Source organism: Hypanus sabinus, chromosome 16 (genome assembly GCF_030144855.1).
Source record: "Hypanus sabinus isolate sHypSab1 chromosome 16, sHypSab1.hap1, whole genome shotgun sequence".
Lineage (NCBI taxonomy): Eukaryota > Metazoa > Chordata > Chondrichthyes > Myliobatiformes > Dasyatidae > Hypanus > Hypanus sabinus.
This window is the reverse complement of record NC_082721.1, coordinates 3,830,919-3,846,134: the sequence shown is the minus strand read 5'-3', so window position 1 is coordinate 3,846,134 and position 15,216 is coordinate 3,830,919. Positions and strand designations below refer to the sequence as shown.

At 38.9% G+C, this 15,216-nt stretch overlaps 1 protein-coding gene across 1 annotated transcript in view; it reads left to right on the top strand.

The window, feature by feature from the left end:
* The window catches only part of LOC132406568 (mucin-3B-like), a 186,442-nt gene that overhangs the window by 83,054 nt on the left and 88,172 nt on the right, over positions 1 to 15,216 (top strand). Inside the window, exons 128-139 of the mRNA XM_059992390.1 lie at positions 1,001 to 1,132; positions 1,820 to 1,978; positions 2,553 to 2,681; positions 4,208 to 4,368; positions 4,455 to 4,522; positions 7,566 to 7,735; positions 11,116 to 11,270; positions 11,356 to 11,423; positions 11,574 to 11,743; positions 13,245 to 13,393; positions 13,479 to 13,546; positions 13,697 to 13,866. Of these exons, the coding sequence (XP_059848373.1) occupies positions 1,001 to 1,132; positions 1,820 to 1,978; positions 2,553 to 2,681; positions 4,208 to 4,368; positions 4,455 to 4,522; positions 7,566 to 7,735; positions 11,116 to 11,270; positions 11,356 to 11,423; positions 11,574 to 11,743; positions 13,245 to 13,393; positions 13,479 to 13,546; positions 13,697 to 13,866 (1,599 nt within the window). The remainder of the gene's footprint in view (positions 1 to 1,000; positions 1,133 to 1,819; positions 1,979 to 2,552; positions 2,682 to 4,207; positions 4,369 to 4,454; positions 4,523 to 7,565; positions 7,736 to 11,115; positions 11,271 to 11,355; positions 11,424 to 11,573; positions 11,744 to 13,244; positions 13,394 to 13,478; positions 13,547 to 13,696; positions 13,867 to 15,216) is intronic.

The following is a 15,216-nucleotide window of genomic DNA, read 5'->3' as shown; positions in this document are numbered from 1 at the left end:
AATAGCTATACAATGGACTTCAACTGCACAAAACTACTGTGCCATGCCCATGGCTTTCAGGAGCATCTAGTGAAGGAAGCTATTGAAATAAAAAGAGGAAAAGAAATTTTAACAAAGATAAAGGTCTCATAATTGGGATTTGATTATAAACGAGGCGGGACAGTGGATACCTGATTGGATGAGGACTAACCAGTCAGCAGGGACAGACAACATGGGTATAAATACCACCGGACTAGGCACATCCAGGCATTACCCCGATGAAAATGGCAGAGTTTGTTATCGAAACTTCAGTTAAGATCAATACCTGTACCTGGCTGAAAAGCCAAGAAGAGTTTATTCATCGTATATTCTGGGAAAGCACTAGATCCTTTTTCAACATTTGCTAACTTCAAGTAGTAATTCTGAGCTGATCAGAATTTTATGTTACAAGTCTGTAGATTTCTCATTATATTAATTTGAAATCATACATTCTTCAATAATAAAATGTATCAATAAGGATTTTATCAGGACCAGGAAAGAAAATATTTTCCATTCCCATTGTATGCATAATTGTAATGTTCAATGAGTCAGGCTTAGATATTTATATTCCTGTTTCCCAACTCTCACAATGTTGTTCCATGCAATGTCCAGATTTACTCTCTCAATGATTCTGTGGTGAACTACATATACCTGTCTGGACACGCGCCCCCCCCCACCCCCACCCCGCTGACTGCTCCCGTGGCTCCTCCCACAGACCCCGGTATAAAGGCGATTGGAGCCACAGACCCTTCCTCAGTCTCCAGGATGTTGTGTGATGGTCACTTGCTGCTTGTGCTTTCTTCCAGCCAATAAAAGCCTACCTTAACCTACGTCTCAGAGTTATTGATGGTGCATCAGATTAATAGATATTTATTAATTTATATTCCTGTTTCCCAACTCTTACAATGTCGTTCCATGCAATGTCCAGATTTTCTCTCTCAATGATTCGACTCATCTTAAAATAACATCTTCTTTCTTCCAGAAACAACAGTACTGTCGACAATTACAGAACCAAGTAGCACATTAGCTCCAGTCTCAGCAACATCAGAAACATCCGCAGGAAGCACCGGAGCATTGACAACTGGCACAGCGACAATTTCATCCACAACCATCGGTGAGTCATCTTAGACAGAACAATGGCAAATAAATTCTGCAAAGTTCTCGTCAATAAAATGGATCAATTTACATCAAGGTTAAACTACATTTCCTTAATAAAGCATCCAGACTGAATGCTCTTGTGTGTGCATTGATAAAAATTGTAATCGATATATAACAATGACATCCAGTGAATGAGAATCAATTCAGATGCAATAGTATATCAATTGTAACTACAATTTATTAACATGCACAAACGTAAATGAAAATGGGAAATGTATTGTGAATACTTCTCATCTTATTAATCTAAAATTGAACATTCTTTAATCATATATTGTGGTATAAATAGAGGTTCATTGCAAGTAAACAAAGGAAGAGGAAAGAAAATGTTTTCCATTCCAATTGTACGCATAACTGTCATGTAGAACGACTCATGCAAAGATATTTATAAATTTACATTCCTGCTTCCCAGATGTCATAAATCAGATCCATGCAGTGTCTAGTTTTTCACTCCCAATAATTCGACACACCAAAATTAAATGAGTTTCAGTTACATTTATTACCCCTGTTTTTCAAATGGTCATGAGCATATACTTCATCACTCTCTGTACAAACTATGTCACTGCATCGCAACAATATTGATGCTACACTACGCAATGACCTTTCAATGACTGCACATCTCAACGTCAAATCTGCATTATTCTAGAAACGACAGGAACATCCACATCCACAGAGACAAGCAGTATCGTAGCGGCTACGACAGGAGCTCCCCTATCGACCGCAACAGAAATCACTACAGGCAGCACTCGTGCATCAACAATTGAAAATACAACTGTGAGCACCACAGCTCCATCCACATCCACTGGTGAGTATACTCTGATAAACTCAAGCCCAATAATTCCTTTAGGTTTCATATCAATTCAATCTCATAATAGAATCTCATAATAATCATCAATAATAGAAGAAGATATCAATCAGGCTTCCATTGGTAACTGTATTGACAATGCATTAAGTAATCTTCAAGCAGTAATTCTCTGCTATTGGTAATTCTCTCTAAATTTCCCATGGCATAAATGTGAAACAATTCACCTGTAATAATTCATCAAGGAATCTATAATGTTTTCATCAGCAGATGGGGAAGCTTGTGTCCATGATGGAGCTGCCCAAGATTAGCACTTTCTGCAGCTTTTTCTGGTCCTCTCCATACCAGATGGTAACGTGTCCAGTCAGAATCGTCTCCATGATACATCTATAGATCCTGTGGGTTGCCTGCAGTACACCTTTAAGTTGTGTTGATTGTTAATGCAAACAGTGCATTTCACTGTATGTTTCGTTGTTTTGTGATCAATAAATGAATGTGAGAATGTGACAGTACACCTACTGTACAAGATGGGTCATCCTTGATGTAATAATAATGAATGAACTACTTTGTGCTGCAGAATTATCATCCACTTCAACAGCATCAAATGCAGAAATATCTTCCTCATCTACTCAAATCTCCACAAATGTGCCTGGCTCAAGTTCAGCAACAACAGTGACCTCCAAAGAAACAACTGCTCTCGGAACAGGTGAGGGCAGAGTACAGTGGAGCTATAGAGAGAGAGAGAGTCTACTAATTGACTTGGGATTTTTGTCTGCTAGGCACATGTTTTAAATTCAAAGTAATTTATTATCAAAGTACATATATGTGACCATATACAACCCTGAGATTCATTTTCTTGTGGGCATACACAGTAAATCCAAGAAACACAATAGAATCAATGAAAGGTCTCACCCAACAGGATGGACAAACAACCAATGTGCAAAAGATAACAAAATGTGCAAAATGTACAAATGATGACGGATGCTCCTTGTCGATGTGCTCGATAGTGGGGAAGGCTTTACCCATGATGGTCTGGTCTATCACAGTTGTTAGACATTCCATTCAGGGCATTGGTGTTTCCTTACCAATATATTCTCCACCGTATATCTGTAGAAGTTTATCAAAGTTTTAGGTGTCATGCCAAATCTTTGCAAACTTCTCTAACTATGCAGTCATTCAAAATATCTATTTGATTAGAAACAGATTCAGGATTATTATCACTATCATGCCACAAAATTTGTTGTGTTGTGGCAACAGAGCTGTGCAATTCATAAAGTATACTATTAATGACAATAAGAAATATATTTACTTAGTGATACAGTGCAAAGTAGGACCTTCTAGCCCAACGAGCTACACCGCCCAACCACCCACCTATTTGATACTAGCCTAATCACAGGCAAAACCGGTACATCTCTGGATTGTGAGGGGAGTCAGAAGCAGCAAGAGGAAACCAATGCAGTTCATAGGGAGAATGTACAAACTCCTTACAGGCAGTGCCAGAACTGAACTCTGAACTCCAGAGTGCTTCGACCTGTAATAGCATCATTCTAACCGCTAATGTGACACCCAAAACATTTATTTGAAATATCCAATTTTTTTTATGATCAGGACCAACCTGGGCCTGTAGACTTGTAAAGCAACAGCACTAAATGTCATGCATTATAGTGTTAAGTTGGGGAAATACTCTGCACAATAGACAATTATAAATCTGTTGTGACACCTAATCCATTCTAAAGGCTGAGTCCGATTTGCTATCGGGACAGTAGGCTATGAGTGAAGCAGTCTGCCTGTCCAGATCATCACAATAACTTCCAACTTGGCTAGTCTCAGGACACGAAGAAAAAAGTGAGAATCACATCAGTGCATTTTCTGGTTCTGTGGAATCTAAAAGGAATGTATGTCTTATCATGGGATCTAGAGGGTTTAGCACCCTTTGTATTGGTTCAGCAGTTATAGATATACATCTGAATGGAATTAAGAGGGAGTTCTGTACTTTTCCAGTCAGGCCAATACTTAGCTGGAGTTATCGGAAAATCAGTCAGGTTGGACTCCTGGATGGTTAGGGGTCACTGGGAAGGTTCTTCTCTGGGCAAGACTCCAACTTGTTCAATTTTTGATTTTAATTCTGCCTTGTTACATACCCATAAAAATCTCTTTAATAGGTCATTATCCTTATTTGAATAAGGTTAACTTTTTTAAATTAATGCTTCTTTGTATTTCTCTCTGTTGTAGTGGAACCTCCAATTGTACCTGTTACAGACAAACCAAATGAGGGAACTAACGAAAACCGATTTAATGTCACTTTCAATGTGCTGACACTGCCATTTACACCAAATCTACAAAATATGAGTTCCCCATTGTACATAAATGAATCAGAGAACATTCTTAAGGAGGTAAAATACTATTTATGATTATGATAGAAAGTGTTATATTTTGTTATTATTTTCAAGCTAAAATGTAAAATTTTGATTTTCTACAGCTCAATAATTTGTTTGCCAATAGCAAAGTGAATTCAACATTCATAGGATGTCATTCCATAACTTTCAGGTAAGGCATTGGTTATTACTTGGAAGTTTCCAAGTTAGCATGCAAACCTACATTAACCTGAACTCATCTATAAATGTTAAATAATACTGAATAGCAAGTTACATTTAGGAAGTTCTATCTTCTCTGTCATGATCTGATGAGTTAATTTTCTAACTGCATTATCACATTCAAGTTTCACTTTGCATCTTGTTGGCTTGTGCTAAGTTACCTGACTTGAATTGTTGCCACAAGGACATTCAAATAGCATTTACAGTAGATTCGGGTTAATTGAGACATATCAAGATACAATAATGCAGGCCCAATTACAAACGTAAATGGCTGTCCTTATTAGCCAAAGTTTCATGAATATAGTGAAAGAAGTAAAAAAAAAGATGACCTACCATTTAACTGAGTAACAAATTATGTATTTAAATGAAATTCAGAACAAATTAGAACACAATCAATAGTACTCCAGTGCTATAACACTGTGTATTCGTTCCTAATAGTTATCATCAGAGGAATTCATCCTGTACACACTGCCCTGTTTTATTTTTTTATTTAATGTACAAAATCAGTGCAGACGCTTATGTCCACACTAGACCAGACAAATCCGTAACCAAAGCTTTTCATCTTCGTTTTGACCCTCCGTCCACACTGAAGTGGCCTTTTCGTCGCCTGAAAACAGAGATTTTCAGAAACACTCTCCAGAGTGAGTAAATCTGAAAACGCCTAATATCTGACATAGTGTGGACGAGGTAACAGGCTGTTTTTAAAACCCCTGTCATGACGTGCCGGAACAACTGGGGGCGGCAGCGGGGCATTTCATTGTTTTCTTGAACGCAACCTCCAACACCACAACAATATCTGACAAAAGATGTGTAACAGCCTAATGTAATATTGTATGGAAATACAAGATAACACTGATGAAGACATGTTTTATACATTTAACAAGGTGCTTTATTAATGTATTGTTTGTGCAAACATTCAATAGATGCAATTGTCACTATTGCCCAGTAACTCGTTTTATTGCATGTTAAATACAGCAAAATAATACACAAAGACATGTCAAAAGTGAAGGCAAACAAATGAGGTAACAGCAAATCTCACTTTTGCCCAGTAACAAGCCTTATTGCATTTAGTTGTAGCTGTCGTCCCTTTCATCGGTGAAGAGACTATGGCTGCAGGAAACGTTTCTGGACAAACGCGCACCATCTTTCGTCTGGCAATTTCTCTTTAAGTTTTTCTTGTCTATAACTGAACAAGTGTGCATCAAGTACACTGCTTCCTCTTTGCTTGTTTTCTGTGTGTCCTGTGCATGCCCAGTTGGAGGAGATTTGCCCAAATATCCGTTTTATTGTGGACAGAGGTATTTTTAAAAACGCCTAGTGTGGACACCTGTCGTTTTTATGCAAAACCGGCAATTTCAAAATTATCCTGTCTAGTGTGGACGTAGCTCTAGAGTAGATAATGGACTGCTTCATACAATGCTTTGAATGATTGTAAGTTCCAAACCTTCATTTTCATTGTAACATTCAAGATGATTGTTGATACCTTCAAAGTCTTCATAGTTCCTCCCTTACTGAAGTAGTGAAATCATGGGATTTTCACTCTCAGCCTTTACTGGCATCTCCAAACCTGAATACTTGAAACTGCAGAACTGTCTTACTCCTTATTTCTCTCCAACTATCAGTGACAAAGATGGTGCTTTTTGAACCAAACACATGCAACAGATAATATTTAAGAACAGTTTGCTCTAAGCACGATGCAGTGTCTAACGACCACACAAGTGCACCTGACTGACACTAGTTAGAAACTGTTCAGCAATACTTTCCTGTCCCAATTAAACGGCATTGTGTCCCAAATAAATGATGAAATTTTCTTGATTAGTTTTTGTTCTTTTTGTCCCAAATTGATGGCTGCTCCAATTAGCTGATGGTTCAATCAACTGGAATCCACTGTTGTTGGGGATTTCCAGACATACAAGTGTGTGTGTATATGCGCCCTTAACTCCTGGTGGAGTCGTTGGGGCGCTGTCATGACTAGCTTTTTGCACTGATCTTTTTGGTGATTGCTCATCATACAGCGTGTCTTAGGCATCTGAAATCTGGTGGTCCATCCCTCTCCAGGGTTTTCTTTATGAGGTCAAATTGCTAGCTCGACACTCAACCCAGGCACGGATGGAAAGCGTGCAAGGCAGCCGGCTGGATTCGAACTCGAGACCTCTCACCCCGAAGTCCAGCGCTGATGCCACTATGTCACCATGTGGTTTAGACATTACCAGTATAGGTTAACAATGAACTCCACCTCAGACAAATATGGTTCTTCTTAAAACATTTAGATTTAATTTAGTTACTTGCTTAATGTGCTTTTGGCTAACTATTTTCCATTTTTAAAATGTTTTAACAATTTTTACACAAATATTTTTCTTCAATGATCATTATTTTTAAACATCTTGGGATCACAGATACTTAAAATTACTGTTAAAAAAAAAGGGGAGGGCTTTGCCGGTTCAAGAACAGTTATTACCCCGCAGCAATCAGGGTCTTCAACCAGCATGGATACTTAACTCAAGAAAACTCTTGATTGATTCTCCAACCTATGTAGTCACTTTCAAGGACTCTACAACTCATTCTCAGTATTTCTATTTGCATATTTTGACAAATTTTGAAAGATACGTGGTGGAGAATATATTGACTCGTGGGGCTTTCTCAGTGAGTTACAGGAGACCTGATTGTTCAGAATAGGCTGAGAGAGCCCCAGGATTCCTCAAATCGACAAGACCTGGGAAATAAGAAGCCAGGGAAGCAAATTGAAGTGATTCCAGGATAATGGATTGACATGGTCATGGGATTTAATATTTTGGAGAAAAATAATCATTCAGAAAATAGAAAGTACTCAAATGGCATCTATGATGGGAGAAACAAAATCAACATTTCAGGTTAATTTTGGAAATCTATCCTTTAAATGATATATACAGTAATATAACTTTCTAGTATTATTAAGTGTTTAATTATTGAATATTAATTTGAAAACAAATTAACCATCTGTGCTTTGTCCATAACAGACCTGCAAGTGATGGTAACAGTACAGTTGAGGCAATCTGTACTTTTAAATTCCTTACTTCTGGCCAGCAACTCGACAAAGTTCAGATCTACCGTGAATTTCAAAATGAAACAGAGGACATCACCACCTTGGGATTATTTTCGCTAGATAACACCAGTCTGTTTGTGAATGGTATATATTCTCATTAATTAAATATATCTGTTTACTTTGCTAATGCTGTTACCTGTTAGTATTTGAAATTTTCTGTATTCTCTCTCCCAAACATCAAACTTATGCTTGTGATGTTCTACTCAGATCACTCTCATCCATAGCTTGAGGTACTCTGCCCCTCCTCCATCCGCTCCCTACCCCTCCTCCGTCCACTGCCTGCCCCTCCTCCGTCCGCTCCCTGCCCCTCCTCCATCCGCTCTCTGCCCCTCCTCCGTCCGCTCCCTGCCTCTCCTTTATCCCAGTCTTTTAAGGCTGGAAAAAGAGAAATTTTCTGACTTAGGAGTGTTAACAAACCTTTGGTATTTGTTGCCCTGTGATTTTTCATCACAGATGAGATTGCCATTTCTTCTTTAGCACTGGTCCCACAAACTGTGTGTAGGTGACTTTGGTAACATTACCCACATCAAACTCATGTGATTTATTAAAACTCCTTGAAAATCATCTTAACAAGTCATCCTTTACAAGCGTATTTGTTTCTTTTTCAGGCTATCATGAGTCAGCTGTATTAACCAGTAAGTACAATCCTACAACCTCTCTTGAGTTTATGTTGCCTTAAGGCATAAAACTGAATTAGTGACACACAGCAACCCAGTCTTGGACACATCTCACATTCTTTGTGCGGTACAGTACAGTACAGATCTTTTGGTCCACGATGTTGTGCCAACCTTTCAACCTACTCTAAGATCAAGCTAACCCTTTCCTCCCACCATTTTCTATCATCCACATGCCTATCTCAGTCTCATAAATGTCCCTAATAAATCTGCCTCTAACACAACCCCTGGCAACACGTTCCATGCACCCACCACTCTGTGTAAAGAAAAAACTACCTCTGATATACCCCCAATACCTTCCGCCAATCACCATAAAGTAATGCGCCCTTGGGTTAGCCATTGCTGGTTGCTGGCTGTCCGCTCTATCTACGCCTCTTATAGCGGTAAAATTACAAATGCACTCTTTGGAAATTTGCTAGGATTCGCTTATATCTAAGTGTAGAAAGGAAAATCTAGTTGAGATAGATAAATGGAATAATAGATCATTTGGTCAGCTTAATTAATGAACTTTTTGGACTTGGATGCCTTTCTTAACAATAATCTTTGTAACTGCTCAGCATATCAAGTCTCACTCTTTGAAAGGCACATGGATGATAGAAAAATAGAGGGTAAAGCGAGAGGGCAGAATTAGATTGATTTTAGAGTAGGTTAAAAGAGCCACAGCATTGTGGGCCGAAGGGCCTGTAGTGTTCTGTAATGTTCCATATTCTAAAGTTATTCCTTTGCTGAAAGAAAAAACTTCCTTGGAAATATTTGCTTTAACATCTCAACTTAATAATCTGTTTCAAAAAATCTACTTGGATAGATTGAATGGTAAAGGAAATAAAATCTCGTTCTGGTCCTCTGAACAGTAATCCTGAGAGAGTTTTTTCTGATGATGTCCCTGGCTGGTCAGTGGCGTTAGTGAACGGAGAATGCACATGCAATGCCATGTAGGCGGAGCATAAATACAGCTCACACCAGAATATAAAGAGCTGAATGTTTGTGCATTAATATCTCAGTTTATCATTTCAAAAGATTACATTTTAAATAAAATACCAACTTCAGAATTCTGTATAGTTATGCACATATTCTAATAAGATTAGAAATTCCAGGGAAAATTGATTCAAGTACCAATACCGAATCCTTTCTAGGTTTGGACAATAAGAACTTAAAGACGGTGTATTAAAAAGCAGTGAAATGAAGTGCAGTTAATTAACCCTCATGATATTAGGTTAATACACAGTGATGAGGTGCAATATAAATGAACATCCTCTCATTCAACATATCTTTCAGGTAAATTCTGTGGATCCATGTTTCATCCAAATTCCATAAGACTGTAGTATATAGGAGCAGAATTTTAGAGGCATCGAGTCTGCTTCACCATTTCATCGTGGTTGATCCATTTTTTATCTCAGCCCCAATCTCCTGACTTTTCCCTGTATCCCCTTATGCCCTGAGCAATCAAGAATCGATCATCCCCTGAATTCAATATCAGAATCAGAATCAGACTTTAATCGCCAAGTACCTGTGCACGTACAAGGAATTTACTTCCGGCAGATGTTGTCTCTCTGCTCATAACAATAATAATGATAAATATAAATGAAAATATAGATTATACATACAAGTAGTGCAATCCAAGTAATAGTTAGCTGACAGTTACAAGGACACCACAGCTGCCAGTGGCAAAGAATTCTACAGATTCACCACCATCTGGATAAAGAAATTTCTCCTTATCTCTGGTTTTAGACACCCCTCCCACCCACGGGAAACACCCTCGCCACATTAGGTCTATTGAGGCCTTGCACCATTTGAAAAATTTTAGTGAGGTTACCACATATTCTTCTGAATTGTACTGCATACAGGCCCAGAGCCATCAAAAACTCTTCATATGACAAACCATTCAATCCTGGAATTCCTTGGGTCTATATCACCAAGTACAAGTTTCCTGATAATTCAGGTAATTGAGAGCAAGTGAGAAATATCAAAGGGTTCCCAGGCATCTAGACAGACACTGGGTGAACATGCCAGAACTGTAGGATTGCTAAAATGGGAGCCAGCAAAGAAATAACATGCAGAAGAGTTTCCTTTTGAGTTGTAGTAAGTCAGTAAGAACCAGGAAAATTAACTGGCAACAGTCATACGTAATGCATCCTTCTAATTTTGAAACATTCATTAGCGATGTAATTACAATTCAAGAAAAAGCCCAAGACTGGAAGTGCAAAACAATGATCAGCAACTCCAACTACAAACAGATGAAGTCAAAGTGTCAATGTTACCAGACATAATTCCAGACTTAGTTACACATAAATTACATTTCTCTGTTAAATATGTGACTGAAAATTTATCCAAAGAAAATGCCATTTTACTTCACACCAGGTCCCAATGAAGATCAATAATGGCAATTCTTACAGACTTGGGTCATGTATCAGCAACAAGGGGGATTAAAAAAATCCCAGTAAAGTAGGAAATGTTCTCACGTTAGGTTGGTATGACTTTACTTACAAGCAATAACATCAATAAACAAAACATCTTCAAATTTGTGAAAAGAAACCTCTTCATTTCATGGGCCTTACTCACCAAAGGCAGTTTATGAAGACAAACTAAACTGCAGTTCATTGCTTGGCTGAATGCTTAAATTTCTATCAAGTCTGGTGGAAATAAGCACCAAAACCAGGTGAAAATATTCACTGACAAAACTACATTCCAGCTTAAACTAACTCCTATTAAGGTAATGCAAATTATTCCGCAAGACCAAAATTATTTAATTAATTGCTTAATATACATTATCTTCCTGAATTTTCATAACAGCGGCAGCACCAATACAGATGACATCTCCAACTTTGGAAACAGAACCAATTGATTTTAACGTCACCTTCATTGCAACTAATTTGCGCCCGGCACCCGAACTGCAAGATCCCAATTCTCAAATCTTCAAATCTGCAGCAAGTAATATTACTTCCCAGGTCAGTAGACTAATTAACAATCCATACATGGGTTAATTATTGCTCAGTTACTTTATCTAAATCTCCAATTCCTCCTTCTCCACAGCTCAATAACGTCTTTGGTAGCAGCAATATCAACAAGACATTCATCAGCTGCAGTGTTCTCTCATTCAGGTGAGTAATTAAGTTATAATCACCAGGATTAATATTTCATTTAAGATTGCTTGAAAATATTCTGGGCTAGTATCTGCAAAACCATTGCCGTGTTTTCAGTAACGGTACAAGTCACTGTGTGACTTCAAAGTCTTTCCATCTTTTCCACAGCATGGTCAACGGACAGGACACCAGAGTGTTTGCAAACTGCTCTTTCAGAAATGACTCAGACCCTAAGGAAGTTAACCGTGTCACTGTGTACCATGTGTTCAGAAACCAGACAAATGGCATCACCACCTTACCACCATATTCACTGGACAGTAACAGCCTCTATGTGAACGGTATTTATCACAGACAGCTATATGCTATTCTCTGCTGTTTTATGACATAAATCTGATGAAATATTAAAGCCTTCATGAAAATGTTCAGTTTTATTCATCAACTAATGGCAGCATTTCATCTAATATATCATGCCTTTTCAATTTTTCAGATTACCATGAACGCACACCAACAACCAGTGAGTACTGATTCTGCCTCCTCAACTTTTCCTTTCTTTACAGCGAATAACAGCAATGAATTATTTGTATTAAATACATGCAAAATATTATGCAATGCAGTCTCCGTATCGGTGAAGTAGTGACGGACGGGAATAGTGTGGCCACAAATGGAGCTTACTCAACAGAACGGTTGATGACAACAACAGGCTGTGCTGCCCACATCCTTGTAATACTGGGGATACCCAGAGTAAATCAGAGCAGAGTTTTGCCAGGAGATTCCACTGGACTAGCACTAGAGGTCAGGGGTTAAAGGAAATTGGTGCAATGATGAAGGGCAACATGAGGAGAAGCTCTTCGCTCCGAGTGTTGATTAAGACTCATACAAACGGTCAACGGAAGCAGCAGAAGCCAGTTTCATTTCAGCATTTAAGATAAATATGCTTAGATAGGTGGAAAGGAGGACTATGGACGACATTAATCTGGGTGTAGGGCAATGAAATTTGGCAGGTTATTACTTTGACACCCTGGAGATGGATCAAAGCACCTGTTTCTGGGCAGCACTACTCTACGAATTAATACCTCTGCCTTCTATTGTAATTAAACAGCTAATTAATTTCCCATCGACCCATCGTCTACATCCGCCATTTCCTCTACATTCATGTACCCATCTGAGTGCTTCTTGAAAGTCCCTTGTCACATTCGATACCCACTACCATCTCGATCAGAACCCTCTAGGCAACTAACAATCCCTTTACATCAAATAAAACGCTTGTTCTGTGCATAACAAAGTCTTACCATACACATCTCCTTTACAATTATCCGCTCTCACCTGTAATTAAGGAACTTTTCTACTGGACATTTTGACCTTAACAACACCCTCGGCATCCATGCTTTCATTCCACCGTTAGCCACACAATCCATCATAGCGCTTTGAATTTCTGCAGATTAGAACTGGAAAGGAAATTTGGGGAAATGCACAGGAAATCAGCAGATCTGTAGTTTGTTGCAATGTTGCCACAGCTGTGTCGGCCTCTCGAGTTTGGACTATCATTCACTAATCCTGACGGAATCACATTTATTCTTTCCTCCGACTCTCATCAAATGAACCCAGCTTCTCAAACTCCCGACTCACAGGGGCTGTTCACAGCAGCCACATCACCTATAACCTTTCATTATTGATTCAAGTCGAAAACTCCCTTCCTTCACAAGGTCCAACAGCATCAGCAATGTTCCAATATTTCAAATCTTGGCTAATCTTTCTTTCAGCTATGTGATACTAGTAAGATAACAACACTGTATTTTTCAAGTCACTGACATTTTTTCCAATTTTCCATATCATCTGCAGCACCAACACAGACCACGCCCTCAGCTTTGGAAGGAGTTGCTTTTGATTTTAACGTCACTTTCATTGCAACTAATTTGCACCCGGCGCCCGAATTGCAAGATCCCAATTCTCAAATCTTCAAATCTGCAGCAAGTAATATTACTTCCCAGGTCAGTAGACTAATTAACAATCCATACATGGGTTAATTATTGCTCAGTTACTTTATCTAAATCTCCAATTCCTCCTTCTCCACAGCTCAATAACGTCTTTGGTAGCAGCAATATCAACAAGACATTCATCAGCTGCAGTGTTCTCTCATTCAGGTGAGTAATTAAGTTATAATCACCAGGATTAATATTTCATTTAAGATTGCTTGAAAATATTCCGGGCTAGTATCTGCAAAACCATTGCCGTGTTTTCAGTAACGGTACAAGTCACTGTGTGACTTCAAAGTCTTTCCATCTTTTCCACAGCATGGTCAACGGACAGGACACCAGAGTGTTTGCAAACTGCTCTTTCAGAAATGACTCAGACCCTAAGGAAGTTAACCGTGTCACTGTGTACCATGTGTTCAGAAACCAGACAAATGGCATCACCACCTTACCATCATATTCACTGGACAGTAACAGCCTCTATGTGAACGGTATTTATCACAGACAGCTATATGCTATTCTCTGCTGTTTTATGACATAAATCTGATGAAATATTAAAGCCTTCATGAAAATGTTCAGTTTTATTCATCAACTAATGGCAGCATTTCATCTAATATATCATGCCTTTTCAATTTTTCAGATTACCATGAACGCACACCAACAACCAGTGAGTACTGATTCTGCCTCCTCAACTTTTCCTTTCTTTACAGCGAATAACAGCAATGAATTATTTGTATTAAATACATGCAAAATATTATGCAATGCAGTCTCCGTATCGGTGAAGTAGTGACGGACGGGAATAGTGTGGCCACAAATGGAGCTTACTCAACAGAACGGTTGATGACAACAACAGGCTGTGCTGCCCACATCCTTGTAATACTGGGGATACCCAGAGTAAATCAGAGCAGAGTTTTGCCAGGAGATTCCACTGGACTAGCACTAGAGGTCAGGGGTTAAAGGAAATTGGTGCAATGATGAAGGGCAACATGAGGAGAAGCTCTTCGCTCCGAGTGTTGATTAAGACTCATACAAACGGTCAACGGAAGCAGCAGAAGCCAGTTTCATTTCAGCATTTAAGATAAATATGCTTAGATAGGTGGAAAGGAGGACTATGGACGACATTAATCTGGGTGTAGGGCAATGAAATTTGGCAGGTTATTACTTTGACACCCTGGAGATGGATCAAAGCACCTGTTTCTGGGCAGCACTACTCTACGAATTAATACCTCTGCCTTCTATTGTAATTAAACAGCTAATTAATTTCCCATCGACCCATCGTCTACATCCGCCATTTCCTCTACATTCATGTACCCATCTGAGTGCTTCTTGAAAGTCCCTTGTCACATTCGATACCCACTACCATCTCGATCAGAACCCTCTAGGCAACTAACAATCCCTTTACATCAAATAAAACGCTTGTTCTGTGCATAACAAAGTCTTACCATACACATCTCCTTTACAATTATCCGCTCTCACCTGTAATTAAGGAACTTTTCTACTGGACATTTTGACCTTAACAACACCCTCGGCATCCATGCTTTCATTCCACCGTTAGCCACACAATCCATCATAGCGCTTTGAATTTCTGCAGATTAGAACTGGAAAGGAAATTTGGGGAAATGCACAGGAAATCAGCAGATCTGTAGTTTGTTGCAATGTTGCCACAGCTGTGTCGGCCTCTCGAGTTTGGACTATCATTCACTAATCCTGACGGAATCACATTTATTCTTTCCTCCGACTCTCATCAAATGAACCCAGCTTCTCAAACTCCCGACTCACAGGGGCTGTTCACAGCAGCCACATCACCTATAACCTTTCATTATTGATTCAAGTCGAAAACT